At 43.6% G+C, this 17,109-nt stretch overlaps 1 protein-coding gene across 1 annotated transcript; it reads left to right on the top strand.

Annotated features, from left to right (window-relative positions):
- The first annotated feature begins 13,882 nt into the window (after positions 1 to 13,882).
- On the top strand, positions 13,883 to 16,833 carry CD24 (CD24 molecule). The gene is made up of 2 exons (XM_086608141.1): positions 13,883 to 13,951; positions 16,648 to 16,833. Exons 1-2 carry the CDS (start codon positions 13,883 to 13,885, stop codon positions 16,831 to 16,833), a joined length of 255 nt encoding a protein of 84 aa, XP_086464267.1.
- Positions 16,834 to 17,109: the final 276 nt, after the last annotated feature.

Consider the following 17,109-nt stretch of genomic DNA (forward strand, 5'->3'; position numbering starts at 1 on the left):
GAACAATTTCAGTTGGGAATATAGCTGTTAGCTTTTTAGCATTTTTTTTCTCATATGTCTTAAAATATACGTGCATCCGTATCAAGGAAAGAAAAAGTTGCTAAGAGTAACTTTCTTGCATTCATACTGGCACATAGTGACTCAGAACAGAAAATTAATGTCTGAACAGTGGGAGTTCCCTAAGCAGAAATGCTGCATCCTCTGCGGGGGGGGGGGGGGGGGGAGGGGAAATCCCAAAACCTAACAAAACAACCCAACCCAACCTAGCTTTCCATACACCCCATTCTTTTCAGAACTCTTAGAATTTGATTTGTCTCATGTAGGATTAAAGTTGTGCTCTAACTTTGCTAAGAGTGAAGATAACTTACTCTTAGTAAACAAAGTTATGAATATTAGTGCCTTTCTAGGTTAGTCTGGCGTTATATGTCTTTACTGTGTCTTCATAGAATCATAGAATCATAGAATGGTTTGGGTTGGAAGGGACCTCAAAGATCATCTAGTTCCAAACCCCCTGCCATGGGCAGGGAAATCCTCCACTACACCAGGTTGCCCAAAGCCTTATCCAACCTGGCCTTGAACACCTCCAGGGATGGGGCATCCACAATTTCTCTGGGAAACCTGTTCCAGTACCTCACCACCCTCAATGTAAAGAATTTCTTTCTTATATGTAACCTAAATCTGCCCTCTTTCAGTTTAAATCCATTGCCCCTTGTCCTATCACTACACACCCTTGTAAAAAGTCCCTCTCCAGCTTTCCTGTAGGCCCCCTTTAGGTACTGCAAAGCTGCAATAAGATCACCCCGGAGCCTTCTCTTCTCTAGGCTGAACAGCCCCAACTCTCTCAGCCTGTCTTCATAGCAGAGGTGCTCCACCCCTCTGATCATCTTCGTGGCCCTCCTCTGGACTCATTCCAGTAGCTCCATGTCCTTCTTGTGTTGGGGACTCCAGAGCTGAACACAGTATTCTAGGTGGGGAAATTCAATATTTCAATATTCATCTTGAAAGGCAAGGTAAAGAACTCGCCTAAAGTCACTCTGTCTTTTATATTCTTCAGATATGATGATATGGTGGCATCTTACAAAACCAGAAAGCAATCAATTCACCATTCAGTATCCTTTCCTGCAGGCCTCTCAGTTTGCAGAACGTTAATAATGTGGCACTTAAACAAGGTCCCTCTCCAGTCACAGAGGAAATGTAACGTGGATGTCACGAACAGGCATCACGTATCTGATTTATCTCATCATTGCGCGACTCCAAACAGAGACATCACTTCTGTCACAGTTAATTTCCTACTCCAGCTTCATGGACGACTATTCTAGTTGTACTAGTTAGAAGGCACATCGTGTTACTATTATGTCTCAGTCATGCAAGCAGATCCTTTCCAGAGTTTTTGTCAGGATTCATTCAATCTAGGACTGCAGAGGAACTTGAGTATCACACAAGTCTCCTTGTTGTCCAATTCCCTCCATGTCACAGAGTAAGGGGGGCTGTGAAAGCCCTCTTTAAGATTTGTACTCTAGTTGCGTGAGGTCTTGGTAACTCCCAACCTGAGTCATTAAGTGCATTTTTTTTAATGCCAAAAAGGCAAAAATGAAGTTAATATTCATTAGTCCTGCTTTAATGATGTCAAACTGTAATTATAACCAAAACGTTCCGACGGGTGAAGACCAGTCTCATTTTTCTCTTCTTCCAGTTTACCATTAGATGGCAGTGAATAGCTCCCTCGCAAAGCTGCCACAAGTCAGGCTGCTCTCTCAAGAGGCTTTGCTCAAACACTGGCTGCTGGTACGTATATCTGACGCGGATGTTTTTTAAGCTGCTTTCAGGTGATTTTAAGTTTTTGGGGTTTTTTGTTTGCTTGTTTATTTGTTTAAATCATATGACACCTCAGCAACATACGGTCAAGAGTTTCAGCTTCAGTAAGAAACACTGATCGTTCATCTCTGGCAGATCAGTGGTGGTCAGTGTATCCTTTTGAAGTTTGGGTGAGAAATTAGTCTGACTAAGATGTATTATTCTTCTCACGGTTATTCTCATAGAATTGCTTCTTTTTTTTCAGTGGAGTCATCTCCTGTCTAGGAAGGGTAATTCCTCTCTTGTTTACAGTTTTCATTTTTTGTCTTTCAATATACTTCCTATGACATTCACTCAGAAGGTGTTTAGTCTTTTAGTTTTGACAGCTCAGAGAGAAAATTCTGAATAGCTTTTGACCTGTATGTTGGAATCTGTAATCAGGAATTCCCTCCCCACTGCCTAGAGTCTGTTGTTACCTTGATTTTCCTGCACGGTCAGTCAAGTGACAGCAGTAGATCTACTGACACTCATTGCACCTCAAAACGAAGTCAGGAGTTGCCATTCTAGCCCTGTCAGTAGCTGTAACTCTAATGTTCTGCAATGCACACCTCACCACATGACTTGTCACTGCAGATTTGGCTTCAGCATTAACTTGTTGGAACCACAAGCCTTTTAAATTACACAGCTTACTTCAAGGTGCACTGAGGAGGTGACAGGACAGTGCTCTATGCATATTTATGCAGCCTGGGAAAACAGAGTGTCCCGGTGTGAGCACTACTTGTCGGTTTGCCCATGTTCATCTGAATAATGAGCTAAATCTCCCTGACTGCTAACTCACCTCTTCCAGTGTTACACTCCTATTGTAAGTGCTTAGCTGTTCTCTTTTCTTAGTCCATAGTCTGGAGGCAATCCCTCTAGCCAGTTGCTTGCATCCAGTCTGTGAACAAATAATCACAGAATCTCTTTCTCTAAAGCTCATCTCTGAAACTTAATCTCTCATGCAGCAGAAGCTCCTTTTCTAGCCCTTCCAGTGCTGCCTTTTCAATTGGCACACTGCTCTAAGCTGGTTTCCCAGTCTCACACGTTTACTCATGTCATCTACTGTGCCATTTTCACTATAAAACATTGGTTTATTCTCTTTAGGATACCTTTAATGTCTCCAGCCCCTATGTACACTGAAACTTGACTCTGTCTTTGTCTACTTGCCAACGTTATGTTACTATTTTGTCTCTTGCAGTAACAACTGCATTATGAACTTCTGTCCACTTTTTCCTGCAGCCACACTGGCATCCTGCACAGAGAATCCTGTTCCAGAAGTGAGCAAGGTCTCACAAAACACCCTTGTGTGCAGCCTACTTATTTCTTGAAAATTCGTCTTAGACATTATAGATGGATAATTGGATGAGTAAGGTATGGTGGATGGTATTGTTTTATGTTTCTTTAAGTGATGGAGATACAGGCATTTTCTAAAGTAATATGGGTTTTTTTCCCCATCCTTTTCACTACCTGACTAATTTGGCTTCTGTCTGCCTATCCTCTTTCAGAGTAGAAGGCCACATTGAGCCCTAATGAGAAAGAAAGTGGAGGTGGGCAGTGCGGACTGCTCTGACCAGTGCTAAAGAAGCTGATAGAGGCCACCCTAACGAGTCTGAGCATGGTGACCCACCTAAACCAGAAATACAGAGCTGCCTTGCCAGTGAAAATTGGTGTTACATCAGTGATTATGCAAATGGGAAGAAAACAGCGAGTAACTTCCTCCAGTCAGCCTGGTATTCAATCCAGCTACTCCAAGATTAAAGGCTCCGCAGTTCCACTGCTAATTCTTCAACTCCTCAATTTGGTGAAAGGTTTGAAATGAGATTTGTTTGTTTGTTTTCCCCTCACTTTCTTGTTTGCTAATTATCTAAAACATAACAATTTTTTTTTGTAGGAAAAGTTAACATACTGTTTCCTAACCCAGGCTTTCAGAATTTCATTCATTCTGCAGTGGATATGCTCAGGTCCTGCTGGTTTTGGTTGCTGCTCTAGGATTTATCTAGCTGCCATTAACAGCTGGTGGCAAATGCAATAAAAAAGAAAAGCAATCAATTAAGCATTTGTTATTTGAACCTTACTTATTAGCCATAAAACTACACATTGCATGAGCAAATGTTAATTAGTTTGAATTATTTGTTTACTTCGGTGTTTCCTCTGTATTCTCCTCAGATTAATGGCTTTACTACTTAGAATATAGTGTTCTCTTCTCTAATTGATAGTAACTAATTTGAGATACATGCATGCACATCTAATATAACTAATTTCCAATGAGGAAATTTAGTTGTTTCTCCATCTGCGCACAATTGAACTCCTTTTTTAAAAATGTTTTGTATCAGGTTTGCTTTTAAAAGCAGAAAATCTTTTCAAAGTACTTCAGCTTCCATTGTGGCTAAGGAACAAAGTTACCTTGATTAGCATTTATAAATATTACTGCACTAGGAAAGAAACATGTATCCGTAGGTTTCAATACGCCTTTGATATAAACCAAGAAATAATATAAATAACAGTGCAATAGGGAGGGATAGAATGTCAGAATAATCATATGGCTTGGTGTCAAGGCTGCCTTGTCTTTTCACAGTGTCCAGCTCCAGACATATAAAAGGTGTGTAAATCACATAGTACGAAGATCTGGGATGATCTGTCTCCCAGGGAAGTGTGTCCTTGCAACACTTGCTATTTTAATTCGGGATGTTCTCATCACTGGGTGACCACGCCTTCTCTGCACTTTGCCTAATAATACCCTGTGACAAAGAGTTCACCATCTAAAAGATACATGAACTCTTAACACTCTTAGTGATACATGATACATGTTTCCTTTCAGCAGTTCATCTTCTCAAATGCAGGACTGGTCCCTTTTCCTATTATGAAACAGAAAGAAGAGTTATCTACCTTCCAGAACTTGTCCATTTACACACCCTTTAATCATACTTGTTCTTATCTTGTCTTCTAAAATAAACAGCTCCAACTTTCTCTGTTCCTGTTTATCGGATTTCTCCAGGGTTCATTCTCATTACCTTGTTATCTCTGTCCTGTACTCAAACTAGAAATTACCCAGGAAAGCTTACAAAAGAATAAGCCATTCAGGACGCCATGCAGCAGCCAAACTAGGAATGCAGCCTTCTAGCAGCCTTCCAGTACTTAAAGGGGGCCTACAAGAAAGCTGGAGAGGGACTTCTTACAAGGGCGTGTAGTGATAGGACAAGGGGCAATGGCTTTAAACTGAAAGAGGGCAGATTTAGATTAGATATAAGGAAGAAATTTTTCACTCTGAGGGTGGTGAGGCACTGGAACAGGTTGCCCAGAGAAGCTGTGGATGCCCCATTCCTGGAAGTGTTCAAGGCCAGGTTGGATGAGGCTTTGAGCAACCTGATGTAGTGGAGGGTTTCCCTGCCCATGGCAAGGGGGTTGGAACTAGATGATCTTCGAGGTCCCTTCCAGCCCTAAACATTCTATTCTATGATTCTATGAATTCTGAAACTGAGTACTCTGTAATGCAACTCCCTTTTTATATAGACTGTCTTTTTAATAACTGTGGGTAAAATTCTGCCCTGACTAGTGGCAAAGAGAAGGCAGTAAGTAAAGGTAAAAACTAAGCAAACAATATCAAACAAAAAAGGGAAATGGAAGAATATTAGACTCAATTGCAAGATACAGATTTTTCAGCACTTCTCAAGAGAAGATAAAGATACAAATACAGGCACAAATACAGACTGGGTGGTGAATGGATCGAGAGCAGCCCTGAGGAGAAGGACTTGGGAGTACTGGTGGACGAGAAGCTCAATATGAGCCGGCAATGTGCTCTTGCGGCCCAGAAGGCCAACCGCATCCTGGGCTGCATCAAGACGAGTGTGGCCAGCAGGTCGAGAGAGGTGATTCTTCCCCTCTACTCTGCCCTCGTGAGACCTCACCTGGAGTACTGCGTCCAGTTCTGGAGCCCTCAACATAAGAAGGACATGGACCAGTTGGAGAGGGTCCAGAGGAGGGCCACGAAGATGATAAGAGGGCTGGAGCACCTTTCCTATGAGGACAGGCTGAAAGACTTGGGGCTGTTCAGCCTGGAGAAGAGGAGGCTCCGGGCTGACCTTATAGCGATCTTCCAGTACCTCAAGGGGGCCTACAAGAAAGATGGGGAGAGGCTGTTCAGGAGGGCCTGTTGTGATAGGACAAGGGGTAATGGTTTTAAAATAGAGGGAGGTAGATTCAGATTGGATATTAGGAAAAATTTTTTACCATGAGAGTTGTAGAACACTGGAACAGGTTGCCCAGAGAGGTGGTGGATGCTCCATCCCTGGAGACGTTCAAGGCCAGGTTGGACGAGGCCCTGAGCAACCTGATCTAGTTGGAGATATCCCTGTTCCTTGCAGGGGGGTTGGACTAGATGACCTTTGAAGGTCCCTTCCAGCCCTAACCATTCTATGATTCTATGATTTTATGATTTCCACTGTTGTTAGAAAAAATGTTTGGTAGGCAAGGCTAAAAACATAGGTCTTGAAACATGTCAGGAATAGAAGAAATCCCAACAGTCATAACTAACGATGGTGGTTAAAATGACTAATAAGGATGCAGAGATCTTCAAAGAACATTTTTTTCATTTGTTTGGAAAGAAGCAGAATGAAGTACTAGTATAATATCAGGATAACTGGCTAAATTTTCGTTCACTGGTAAGAGAAATAATGCAGAATATCATATCCAATGGGAGAAATCACAGACTTACATAGCTAGCGCTCAAGATAACGGTGAGAAAAACTTGGTTGCACTAATTACAATTAGTAATAAGTCTTATCATAGAAGGAAAATTCAAGGAGATGGTAAAAGTGCTAACATTGCACTATTGTTCAAGAAATGGAGCGAGATAATCTCAAAATTGCATCAGACCACAAACATGAAGCTGCTGCTGCTGCAAGAAAGACATTTCTTTCTAAGCTGCATCAACAGAGTTGTTGAATGCTGAACTCTCAGCTTGATTACAGTGCGTGACTTTGGACAACAGGATCTAATGAAGACAGATTTGAGAGAGTGCAAGGGAAAGCAACAAAAATGCATAGAAATCCTATGAAGAAAGGTTGAAGGAACTGAACTTGTCCCTCAAAATAGGGGAAAATATAGTGGTAAATGTCTGAGCTAAGAAGCTACACTATTTTGATAGTCAGTGAAGAGATGTAGGCATCTCCAGGATATGATTAATCTGTTTCAGATGTCTATCTTGAAATGAGATGAATTACATCATAGAAGCACTTGTTTCCCTTCATCCTACATCATCTATCAGTGGTTTCCAGGGAGGCTCACTTAGATTTAGATAGCTGCCATCACATGACCCTTCCTTCCTCTTTTCAGTGCAAAGTGCTTGATATGTTTTCAACCAGTAAACACTTTGTTACAAATCTGGCCATCGTTATTATCTGTGTGCTTTACTATGGCAATGTAATAAATCATTACTTTAAATTTGCAGCAAAGAAGATTTTGTATTAAGAGAAACATTCTGCCAAGACAGTTCGGCAAAGAAGCAGGAGGCCTACAGGCTGTGGAATACCCTTCACTGATCTTTGTCTGAGAATTGTGTTTAAACCTTCTTCAAATCGGAAGATTGAGAAAATGACCTTTGATCATTTTTACTTCTTCATGTCTCTAGACCCGTTATCTGACATCGTGCCTCATGAGTTGAAGGAAAGCCCCATCTTGGCTTTGTCCTGTACCAAGTAGCATGATTGCAAACAATTCCTGAGCATGATTCAGGGGCTGGCCCAGGCCAGGAACAACTACCTACCAACAGGCAGTTTAGATCAGCCACCTGTTTCTGGGGGCTAGGACAGTTTAATAATATGGACGTGGCTAGTCCTGTCAGTTAGCCTCAAAGCCAAAGAACAGGCTCTGCTACCATTTAATTTGTTTGTATTGATGTCACCTAAGAGTTTGTTTGACTTAGGGAGAAAGATATGCTTTCAAGCAGATCCGAAGCCACACCTAATTGTGTAAGCTGATGCTATCCCTTGAAGTCTACCCAAGAGTCAAAAGATCCATGGGTACTAGGGTGGCAAGTCTTAAACATTTCTTCTTGACACTATTTCTGGAATCACAATTTCACTTCTGCTCAAACTTCCAGGCCTACGATTCCAGGGCTGAAAATCATGGCTTTGTTTACTTCCATAACTATATACCTCTAATTAAGCAGCCTGATGCTTTTTGTCTCAGATTGACAGACAAGGGAAACAGTGGCACTGCTGGAATCCTGCTGTATTGAGGGTCTGGATCATGGCAGCAATGCCCATGTCTGAAGAGACATATAGTTGAATTCAATCAACATTTATTACCATGTGGAGATTTACAGTACCACCAATCATGCCTTTCATTAAAAGCTCTACTAAAATAAATTTAATATAAACTCTCCACTGGAAGAGGGAATGCAATCCTCAACATATATTCCAAATTCATATCCAAGACACATGCCAAACGGCCTGTGTTGGCTTTGTCCAGTTGTCTAAAATCAGTTTCAAACAGCCAGCTCCCATCAGTATTTTGGTCTTGTTCTGCAATTATAGTGAACGTGCAACTGTAAGGAAGGGTGCTTCAAAAAAGCTGGCAAGTTTTGATTGTACGGCTGGAGCTCTGACACCGCTGCAAGATAGGTCCTTCCTGCTAACCAAGTAGCAAGAGAAGGGCCAGTCTATCTTATGATGAGATAGGATTCCTGCATATTAGCAAATATTGATCCGTGAGTTTGCCAAGGCAAAATCCATATGGCAAAAAAGGACATCAAAGAAACTTATCACCAGGTGATGTCAGCATAGATCAGCATATACGGGCTAGTCAATTCCCACTGGAAAGCTGAATTTCTCTCTTCAAAGTTGTCCTTTGAAAAAAGCTCAAGTTCTAATGTATAAATGAATAACATGGTCACAGACGGGGGTTAACCAAAATAAGTCACAATTTAGGTATAATCCAGGTGAGTACTGAGAGCTGCAGTGCACTCTAGCTTGAGCTTAAAATGGGTGAAGACCCTGGGATGGGCCACAGAGTGTAATGAGTTTCAGTCTATGTACAGCCAAGGAGAGTGAAGAGCTAGTTGGGAGCACAGGATCCAGTGAATCTCATTGGCAACTGACGCTCCTAAAATATTTAAGCTTAGATGGGTCAAGATTGGCATCTAAAAGGCAAGAGTAAATTAACGATTAAGCCAAAATTATTTCTCATGAATTCCACTCAATGCTCTGGTTACACTTATTTTGCTAAAGCTTGTCCAAATTTAAATACATTATTTATACATCTTGGAGACTACTTCTCTGCTTCCTTTTATAGATGGCTAATTTTTTTTTTTCTGCCAGTCATTTTAGCTAATATTGTTTGTTAATGCATTATATGAGCAGCGAAAGTTTTGCTTCTGATTGCTAGGTTGAAATTTATGACTATTGCAAAGTTCAATCAGCTTAAAAGTCACTGTTGGAATATACAGGTGAACTTACATTTAACCCAAAAGATCAAAGAAGTTTCTGTCTTCTCTTTCTTAAGCTTTCTTATCCAATATTACATATTTAATTGGGAGACGTGCTGAGTACTATTCTCACTTAGAAAAAATAAAGGAAGCAGAACAATGAGGATTTAACAATAATGTTTAATGATATATCTCAGCACGAGGAGAGCTCTTAGAGCACGCTGCTATCAAAGGATGTTTAATTGAGAGAATTCTTTGTCTTTTCTGACAGAAAAAAAATCAGAAGTGCCTTTTGGCCACCAGATAGCAGTGCTTCACTTTGTACCGTTCTCAACTCAATTACAGTGTTTCTCATCTCCTAGAAAAATCCATATACTGGGTCCTGGTCTCTTGCTCAGATGTGTCTTTTACAGACTTCATGATAGACTTTAGCTGAGAAACGGTAAAGATTTTGTAATTAGGTATGCAGATAATTTATGTGTTCAGGAGAAATCGATAAAATTGCAGCTTTCCTGAATGGGGACAGTTGGTTGTAGAAATATAGTGGAACATAGGCGTTATAATTATAATTTCCAATGACAAAAGTTTCAAAGAAAATCTTGGGCTTAAAATATTTCTAGCGCTTCTTCCTTGCTGCCAGTACATTTCCTTATTTGCATTAGTATTTTAGGAATATTTCAGAAAAGCATGGTTTTTGGCCTCAGAACATAATCTTAACATAGTTTTATTATTTCAGTAATTTATAATTTCTGCCAAATGTTTTAAAACCTCTGCATTTTTCTTTATTTAAAAGGCTATTAAAGGACCAGACTTTGTAATATTTTTAGCAAAAAGACAGACATCCCCATTTTCACTGAAACTTGTTAAAATGCCCAAAGTGTGATAGCCTATATAATAATAATTAGCAGTTGTATAATGCCATCTTGGTTTGTGTCACCTTACAAGAACCATGTGTCGTCCTCATTTTTTATAGCCATAGTTCCAGACCTCAGGTAAGATGCACTGGGTAGAGGAACGGGAAAGGCCATCTGATAATTATTCCCTCATTCTCATCTGTCCCAGCTTTGACATTAACGTGTCTCAGCTGCTGCTTTAACCTGCAACAGCCAGTTATAATCCCTGTGGGAACATGCAACAGCTGTATCACTTCCTTTTCTCCCAAACAAGGCAGGAGAGATTATAATGGAAACCATCTCTTTCAGCTTTACACTAGGATGTTCTTCACTTTGTCTACCGTAGAGCCTTTTGGTTCCCTACCTTTTGCATCTCCTTCAGGGGATCTGGTGTCGGAATAGTCTGAGCCCTCATTTTATCACTATTCACGAGTTCTCTCACAGGGAACTTCACCTTTTTGTAGAGCTGGGCATGTCTCCTGGCTGAAAAGGTGACCTTCCTTACCATTTGTGATTTCATTTTAGCTATGACAACTAAAGCAAACTGTTCGCAAGGAAAAGGCAAAGGCAGGGACTGGGAGAATGAAGAATTGCCCACTGTAGGAGAAGATCAGATTCAAGATCATCTAAGGAACCTGAACGTGCATGAGTCCATGGGACCTGATGAGATGCACCCCTGGGTCCTGAGGGAACTGGCAGATGAAGTTGCTAAACCATTATTCTTCGTATTTGAGAAGTTGTGTTAGTCCAGTGACCTAGGGAACTACAGGCCAATCAGTCTCACCACTGCGGCCGGCAAGATCATGGAGCAGATCTTCCTGGAAACTATGCTTCACTAAGGGCAGATTGTGTATGATAAATTTTGTGGCCTTCTACAACAGGGTTACAGCATTGGTGGATAAGGGAAGAGCAAATGACATCATCTACCTGGACTTGTCCAAAGCATTTGATACTGTCCCACATGACATCCTGGTCTCTAAATCGGAGAGACATGGATTTGACGGATGGACCACTCAGTGGATAAGGAATTGGCTGTATGGTTGCACTCAAAAAGTTGTGGTCAACGGCTCGATGTCCAAGTGGAGACCAGTGATGAGTGGTGTTCCTCAGGGGTCAGTACTGGGGCCAGTGCTATTTAACATCTCTGTCAGCAACATGGACAGTGGGATCGAGTGCACCCTCAGCAAGTTTGTTGATGACACCAAGCTGTCTGGTGTGGTCGACACGCTGGAGGGAAGGGATGCCATCCAGAGGGACCTTGACAGGCTTGAACCTCATAAAGTTCAACAAGGCCCAGTGCAAGGACCTGCACATGGGTCGGAGTGATCCCAAGCACAAATACAGGCTGAGTGGAGAATGGATTGAGAGCAGCCCTGAGGAGAAGGACTTGGAGATGTTGATTGATGAGAAGCTCAACATGAGCAGGCAATGTGCACTTGCAGCCCAGAAAGCCAACTGTGTCCTGGGCTGCATTCAAAGAAGTGTGGCCAGCAGGTCGAGGGAGGTGATTCTGCCCCTCTACTCTGCTCTCGTGAGACCCCACCTGGAATACTGCGTTCAGCTCTGGAGTCCCCAACACAAGAAGGACATGGAGCTACTGGAGCGAGTCCAGAGGAGGGCCATGAAGACAATCCGAGGGCTGAAGCATCTCTCCTATGAAGACAGGCTGAGAGAGTTGGGGCTGTTCAGCCTGGAGAAGAGAAGGCTCCAGGGAGACTTTCTAGCAGCCTTCTAGTCCTTAAAGGGGGCCTACAAGAGAGCTGGAGAGGGACTTTTACAAGGACGTGTAGTGATAGGACAAGGGGCAATGGCTTTAAACTGAAAGAGGGCAGATTTAGATTACATTTAAGGAAGAAATTCTTCCCTCTGATGGTGGTGAGGCATAGGAACAGGTTTCCCAGAGAAGCTGTGGATGCCTCATCCCTGGAAATGTTCAAGGCCAGAGGCTTTGAGCAACGTGATCTAGTGGAAGTTGTTCCTGACCATGGCAGGGGGGTTGGAAATTTGAGGTCCCTTCCAACCCAAACCATTCTATGATTCTATGAGTCTATGAAAAGTAGTAACAGGAAAGTTTTCAGCTTTGTGACCCCTCTTTTAAGTCAATCACAGTTTCTTTTTATATCTCTATAATAATGAAAACCCATCTTCTGGTAACCAGCTTTCAGTCGATGATGAGTGAATATTCAGAGACGTAAGACCCTCAGTTTGATGGCTATTCCCATAGTTACTCTATACATAGTCTATGCCTCTAATAGTTAGGAACTGGACTCTGACTATGATCAGAGACTTATAAAAAACAGGGAAATGTTACTTCAGGAGTGCTTCAGGCTTCTTGTAGCTCTCAGAAGATCTTTCATCTTGGTATAGCATAAGGATTGATGTTTTGGATGGTACAGTTTGCAAAATGCCTGTATTCTTGGATAAACAAAATAACTATAGTTTTATCAGGCATTCTGAAACAATTAGCATGGGACTTGGTTTGGAATTATATATTTTGCCTAACATTAGTCCCAGCATCTGGTTCTGTGGCACATCTCCATGTTTCCTGTGCTTTGGGACCGAGTTCTAGCAATGCCCTTGGAAACTCCTGAAAAGCAGTCCTGCCTCTGAAGATGGCAAATGAGTTATGTAGGGCTGAACATGAATATCTCCTCCTCACGCTTCGTTCCGATATAATGACAAACACTGTCAATTTAAAAATCCATCAATTAATCTGAGCTAACAGGACATCTTCCTCTTCTTTTAAATGGAAATAACTGCTTTGTCACAACGAAATCAGCACATCAGTGTCTCTTTTTGTAGTTTAAAAAGTGGATACAGACTATTTTTGTTAATTTGGCTGTACATTTGAGATACCTGACTGATGTGATGAGGCACTGGCACCATCTATCTTCAGTCTATTAAGGGAGGAGAAACAATATAACTACAGTATTTACTGTGCCAGAAGCCAGAACCTTATATAGGCAAAGGCTACAGCCGAAAGAACCTTCATTTCCACTTGTTACCCAGGTTCCCTACTCTTTGAGAAATGACGGTAATAATAAAATATTTAGACCCAAAGAGTGCCTGAAATTGCAACTCGTGGTCTGAAGTCTGAGCACCAGTGATAGGCAGCTCTGAACAAGATGGGATCTTAACTCCTCAGCCTTTCACCCACTGTTCCCATCATTCGGAAATGCTTGCAGCTGCCTTTACCTTTCCTTCTCTCACCCATGATTTGGTCTTTTTTTTTTTTTTTTTAAATAAAATTTTGATGTTTTTATAAACATAAGCGTTTCTCTAGAGTAACTGCAACTCAACCTCCGCAGCCCTGTGCCAGTCCCTCGACAACAGAAGGCGACGCCGGCACCAGACAAAGACTCCATCGTCTGCGAGACCTAAACGCGGGGAAACAAAGCGCTGGGGTCTGCCAGGCCGGCGGGCCCCGAGCGCTGGACTGGCACCACGGCCCTGCGGAAGCTGCCCCAGCGGCCCGGCCCGGGGAGGGGGAGCGGAGCCCTCCGGGGCGCGGAAACGGGGCCGAGGGGGAGGCAGCGACCTGCGGGGCGGCCGATGTGGAGGGCGGGAGCAGAGGTGTGGGGAGGAGGAGGAGGGGGAAGGCGGCGGCGGCGGGGCGTCACGGGAGCCCGCGCTGCCATAAAAGGGCCGGGCGCGGCTCAGCGGAACATCCTTCTTGCCTGTAGCCGCAGCGGCCGGAGCAGCGGGGCCCGGGGTCGGACAGCAGCGGACGGGCATGGGGACGGCGCTGGCGGCGCGGCTCGGCCTGGGGCTCCTGCTCCTGGCCCTCCTCCTACCCACGCAGGTGAGCCCCGGAGCGGCTCGGCGCTTCCCCGCCGCCGGCCCGAGTAGTGCGAGGGACGGGAGAGCGGCCACGCCGAGGCTCTCCCGCAGCTTCCCCACCGGCGGCCGCGGCGGAGGGGCGGGTTTCTCCTGAGGAGCCGTTGGGCGCGTGGCCGTTAGGTGCGCCGCCGCCATCTCGCCGCCCGGAGCCCGCCGTGGCGCCCCGCCGGGCGGCCGTGGGTGGCGGGCGGCTCCCCTGCCTCCGCCCCGGGGCGGCGGCGGGGCGAGGGAAACGAGCCCGGGCAGCCCCGGCCGGGGAGGGTCCGAGCCGCCTGCGGGTGGGCTCTGCCCGCAGCCCTCCCGGCGGCGGGGTCGGAGGCAGGGAGGAGCTCGTCCCCAGCGCCCCGGGATGGCGGTGGCGGTGCCCCGGTCAAATTAAAACAGAACAAAAAGAAGTCGGACTTCGCCGCCTTTCTTCCCGTGGGATCCTCCACGAGGGAAAGCCGCGGGACCGTGGTGTGAGCGGCGGAGGAGCGTTGGTTCCCCTGCTGAAAAGATGGGGAACGAGCCTTCTAAACCCGACTCAGCTCCGAGTTTTACACCTGGAGGAGGGCAGCGAGAGCCTGATCTGAGTCCCGCTCTCCCCGAAGCTTGTGAGGGTTTGGGTCCGGTCCTGGGGCTCGGGGCATGGCAGGAGCGGGAGGTTCGCGGGCTGGAAGAAGAGACCTCAGTCCCTCGCTGCTGTGCTGGCCGAGGCTCTCCCTTGGTGCGAAGGGGATGGATGCGGTGGTGTTTGCCTTCCTGGAGGCAGTCGAGCCAAGCGGGGCTCCCAGATATCGGATCGATGTGTTCTGTTCCTAGAGACCACCTTTTGAAAAGGGTCAATGACACAATATCATAAAAATAAACAGCAAAAGGATTGCTGGAGATTGTTTTAATTATTGTTTGTTTTCTCCTCCCTCTGTGTAAGGAAGGGCATGATCCCTTCTCCACTGCGCTCAGTGGAGGTTCGCCCTCGGCAGCGATGAGAGCAGGATCAGACCCTTTGGGTTACTGGTATTTGTCACACGCACGTTAAGAAGATCTGTCTGAGGTCCCATCTACTGTGGTGTTGTGGGACTTGGCTCTAAACCCTTCCTCTTCCACACACAGAGAAATATCCAGGAACTAGGCTTTCTGTTTAAAACTAGGAAAACTTCAAAAATATACAACCAAGTGTGAAATAGCGGCAGAGACTTTGTATGAAGACTGAAAAATTCCAGGGTGGGTTAGGACTTGCCTCATATCCAGCTTGTAGACTATTAACTCTGCAATTCATTATTGATCGCTTTCGGACTGGTTTCAGCAGAAACCTCCACACTGCGATTTTTATCCTACAGTCCCAAATTGCTTCCAGTGTGTTGCTAGTTGCCAGAAACGATAACTACCAGAAGCTTTATACCATCCTCATATTTTTATGTTATATGTGCTTTTTAAATAGAAAATACTTATTAAAAAATTGCATGAGCATTTTCTTTAAATTTAATGCTGACTTCATGGCTTTGGCATTGAGTGACTATAATTTTTTTCTGCCACAGAAAATTAATTTTCTCAGCAGCGCTAGAAATATGAAACAATAAGGACACTGCTTATGCAGAATATTAGTTATTAAACTAACTGCTTTTATCTGAAAAAAGGCATTTGTTTTTACTCCAGGTAACTCTGTCAGAGCTTACCGGAAGGCTCTGGTATAACACAAGTTTGCTGCCACAGAGCTGAAGCCTAGCTTGCTAGACTGTGCTCATTTTTGAGGAGCAGATATGTGATTCTTGCCTTTGTTTTTCATTCTTGTGTATCACATGCTTTTTTCCACTGGAAGAAAAGAAGAGGGTAGCTTAGTTTTGACAGTTTTCCTGTGCATGTGTAGGAAATAGTTTGATATTGAAGTTACAGCAGGGGCAAATTTTTATGTTCTGTCCCTATAATGCAGTTGGCGGGGGGGGGGGTGGGAGGGGTGGGGGTGGAAATTTGTATTTTTAAATTTTTCTTTCTGTCAGCATTTTTAAAACTTGCTAATATTGTATGATCTTTCCACTGCACTTCCTATTTGTACACTCTAGCATGCCAGTAGGTTATGATTTAATCAGTACAGTTGCATTGTGTTAAGTTCTGCAGTTCAGTTCTACCACAGCAAGATACCGGATGAGAAAGGCTGAAATATTAAGTCCACTCACATAAGCCCCACCATTGCTTGAAAGGAATCTCCAAACTAGCCCCCCAAACAGTATCAATAGGTTCTTCACTGTTGTTTGTGGCTTAATCTGCAAAGACAATGACATTCAGGCAGTTGTTTGAAAGTCTTTTTTATCCTAAGATTTGCCTTTGTATAGCTTTACATTTGCCTTTTTTTAGTGTGAGGTTTTTTGAAACCTACTTCTCTCTTCTGTCTTTTGATTTAGTGCAAGGTTTTGATAAAATGACAGTTATGTAACAACAGAAAAACATTTAGAAAAATGTTAGATTTATTTAACAAATCCCATGCATGCAATTCAAAATGTCTTTGTCTTTAACTGCACAAAGAGAGGCATGAGCAATTGTGTGTATCATATGTGAGTACTGTGACTGAGTGGTGCTATGCTTTGTATGTTACTACTAATTTGTCTTTTGATTTAAAAAAAAAAAACACAACAAACCCACAAAAACTCCTTTTTATTATTTCCTCCCCCCACTGCATTCTAGATCTACTGCAATCCCAATGGAACAAGTCCAACACCTTCAAACAATTCTTCAGCGAGTTCCATTTCTCTGTCAACTGTCACAAATTCAGTGAACAATACCACCCCTCAGGGACATGGAAATTCCCTTCACTCAACCACAAGTCTTCTTTTCATTCTCTCTGTTTCTCTTCTGTATTTTTGCTGTTAAGAGACTCTGGCATGGAAATGGCTACCACTCCCCCCCAGTTTCCTGAACCATCTGAGATGGCTAGATCTCCGACCCAGCATGAAAATAAGTCAGTCCAAACTCTACATCAAGCCAGCTTGATTCCACTCCATACTCAAATTAGTACCAGTCTGATCTAGAGAAGCACTCAGTATTCTGACTTTCCAAAGCTGACCAGCGTGAAAAGACCGACTTCAGCAAGGAGGTAAAACGACGAGATCTTTCACCAAATGAGTTGGAATTTGAAAAACAAGATGG

This window comes from Tauraco erythrolophus, chromosome 2 (assembly GCF_009769465.1).
Source record: "Tauraco erythrolophus isolate bTauEry1 chromosome 2, bTauEry1.pri, whole genome shotgun sequence".
Classification (NCBI taxonomy): Eukaryota; Metazoa; Chordata; class Aves; order Musophagiformes; family Musophagidae; genus Tauraco; species Tauraco erythrolophus.

Coding starts and splice junctions, on each gene's coding strand:
- CD24 (XM_086608141.1), top strand. CDS start 13,883: ATGGGGACGGCGCTGGCGGCGCGGCTCGGCCTGGGGCTCCTGCTCCTG. Junction 13,952..16,647: donor CCCTCCTCCTACCCACGCAG/GTGAGCCCCGGA, acceptor ACTGCATTCTAG/ATCTACTGCAATCCCAATGG.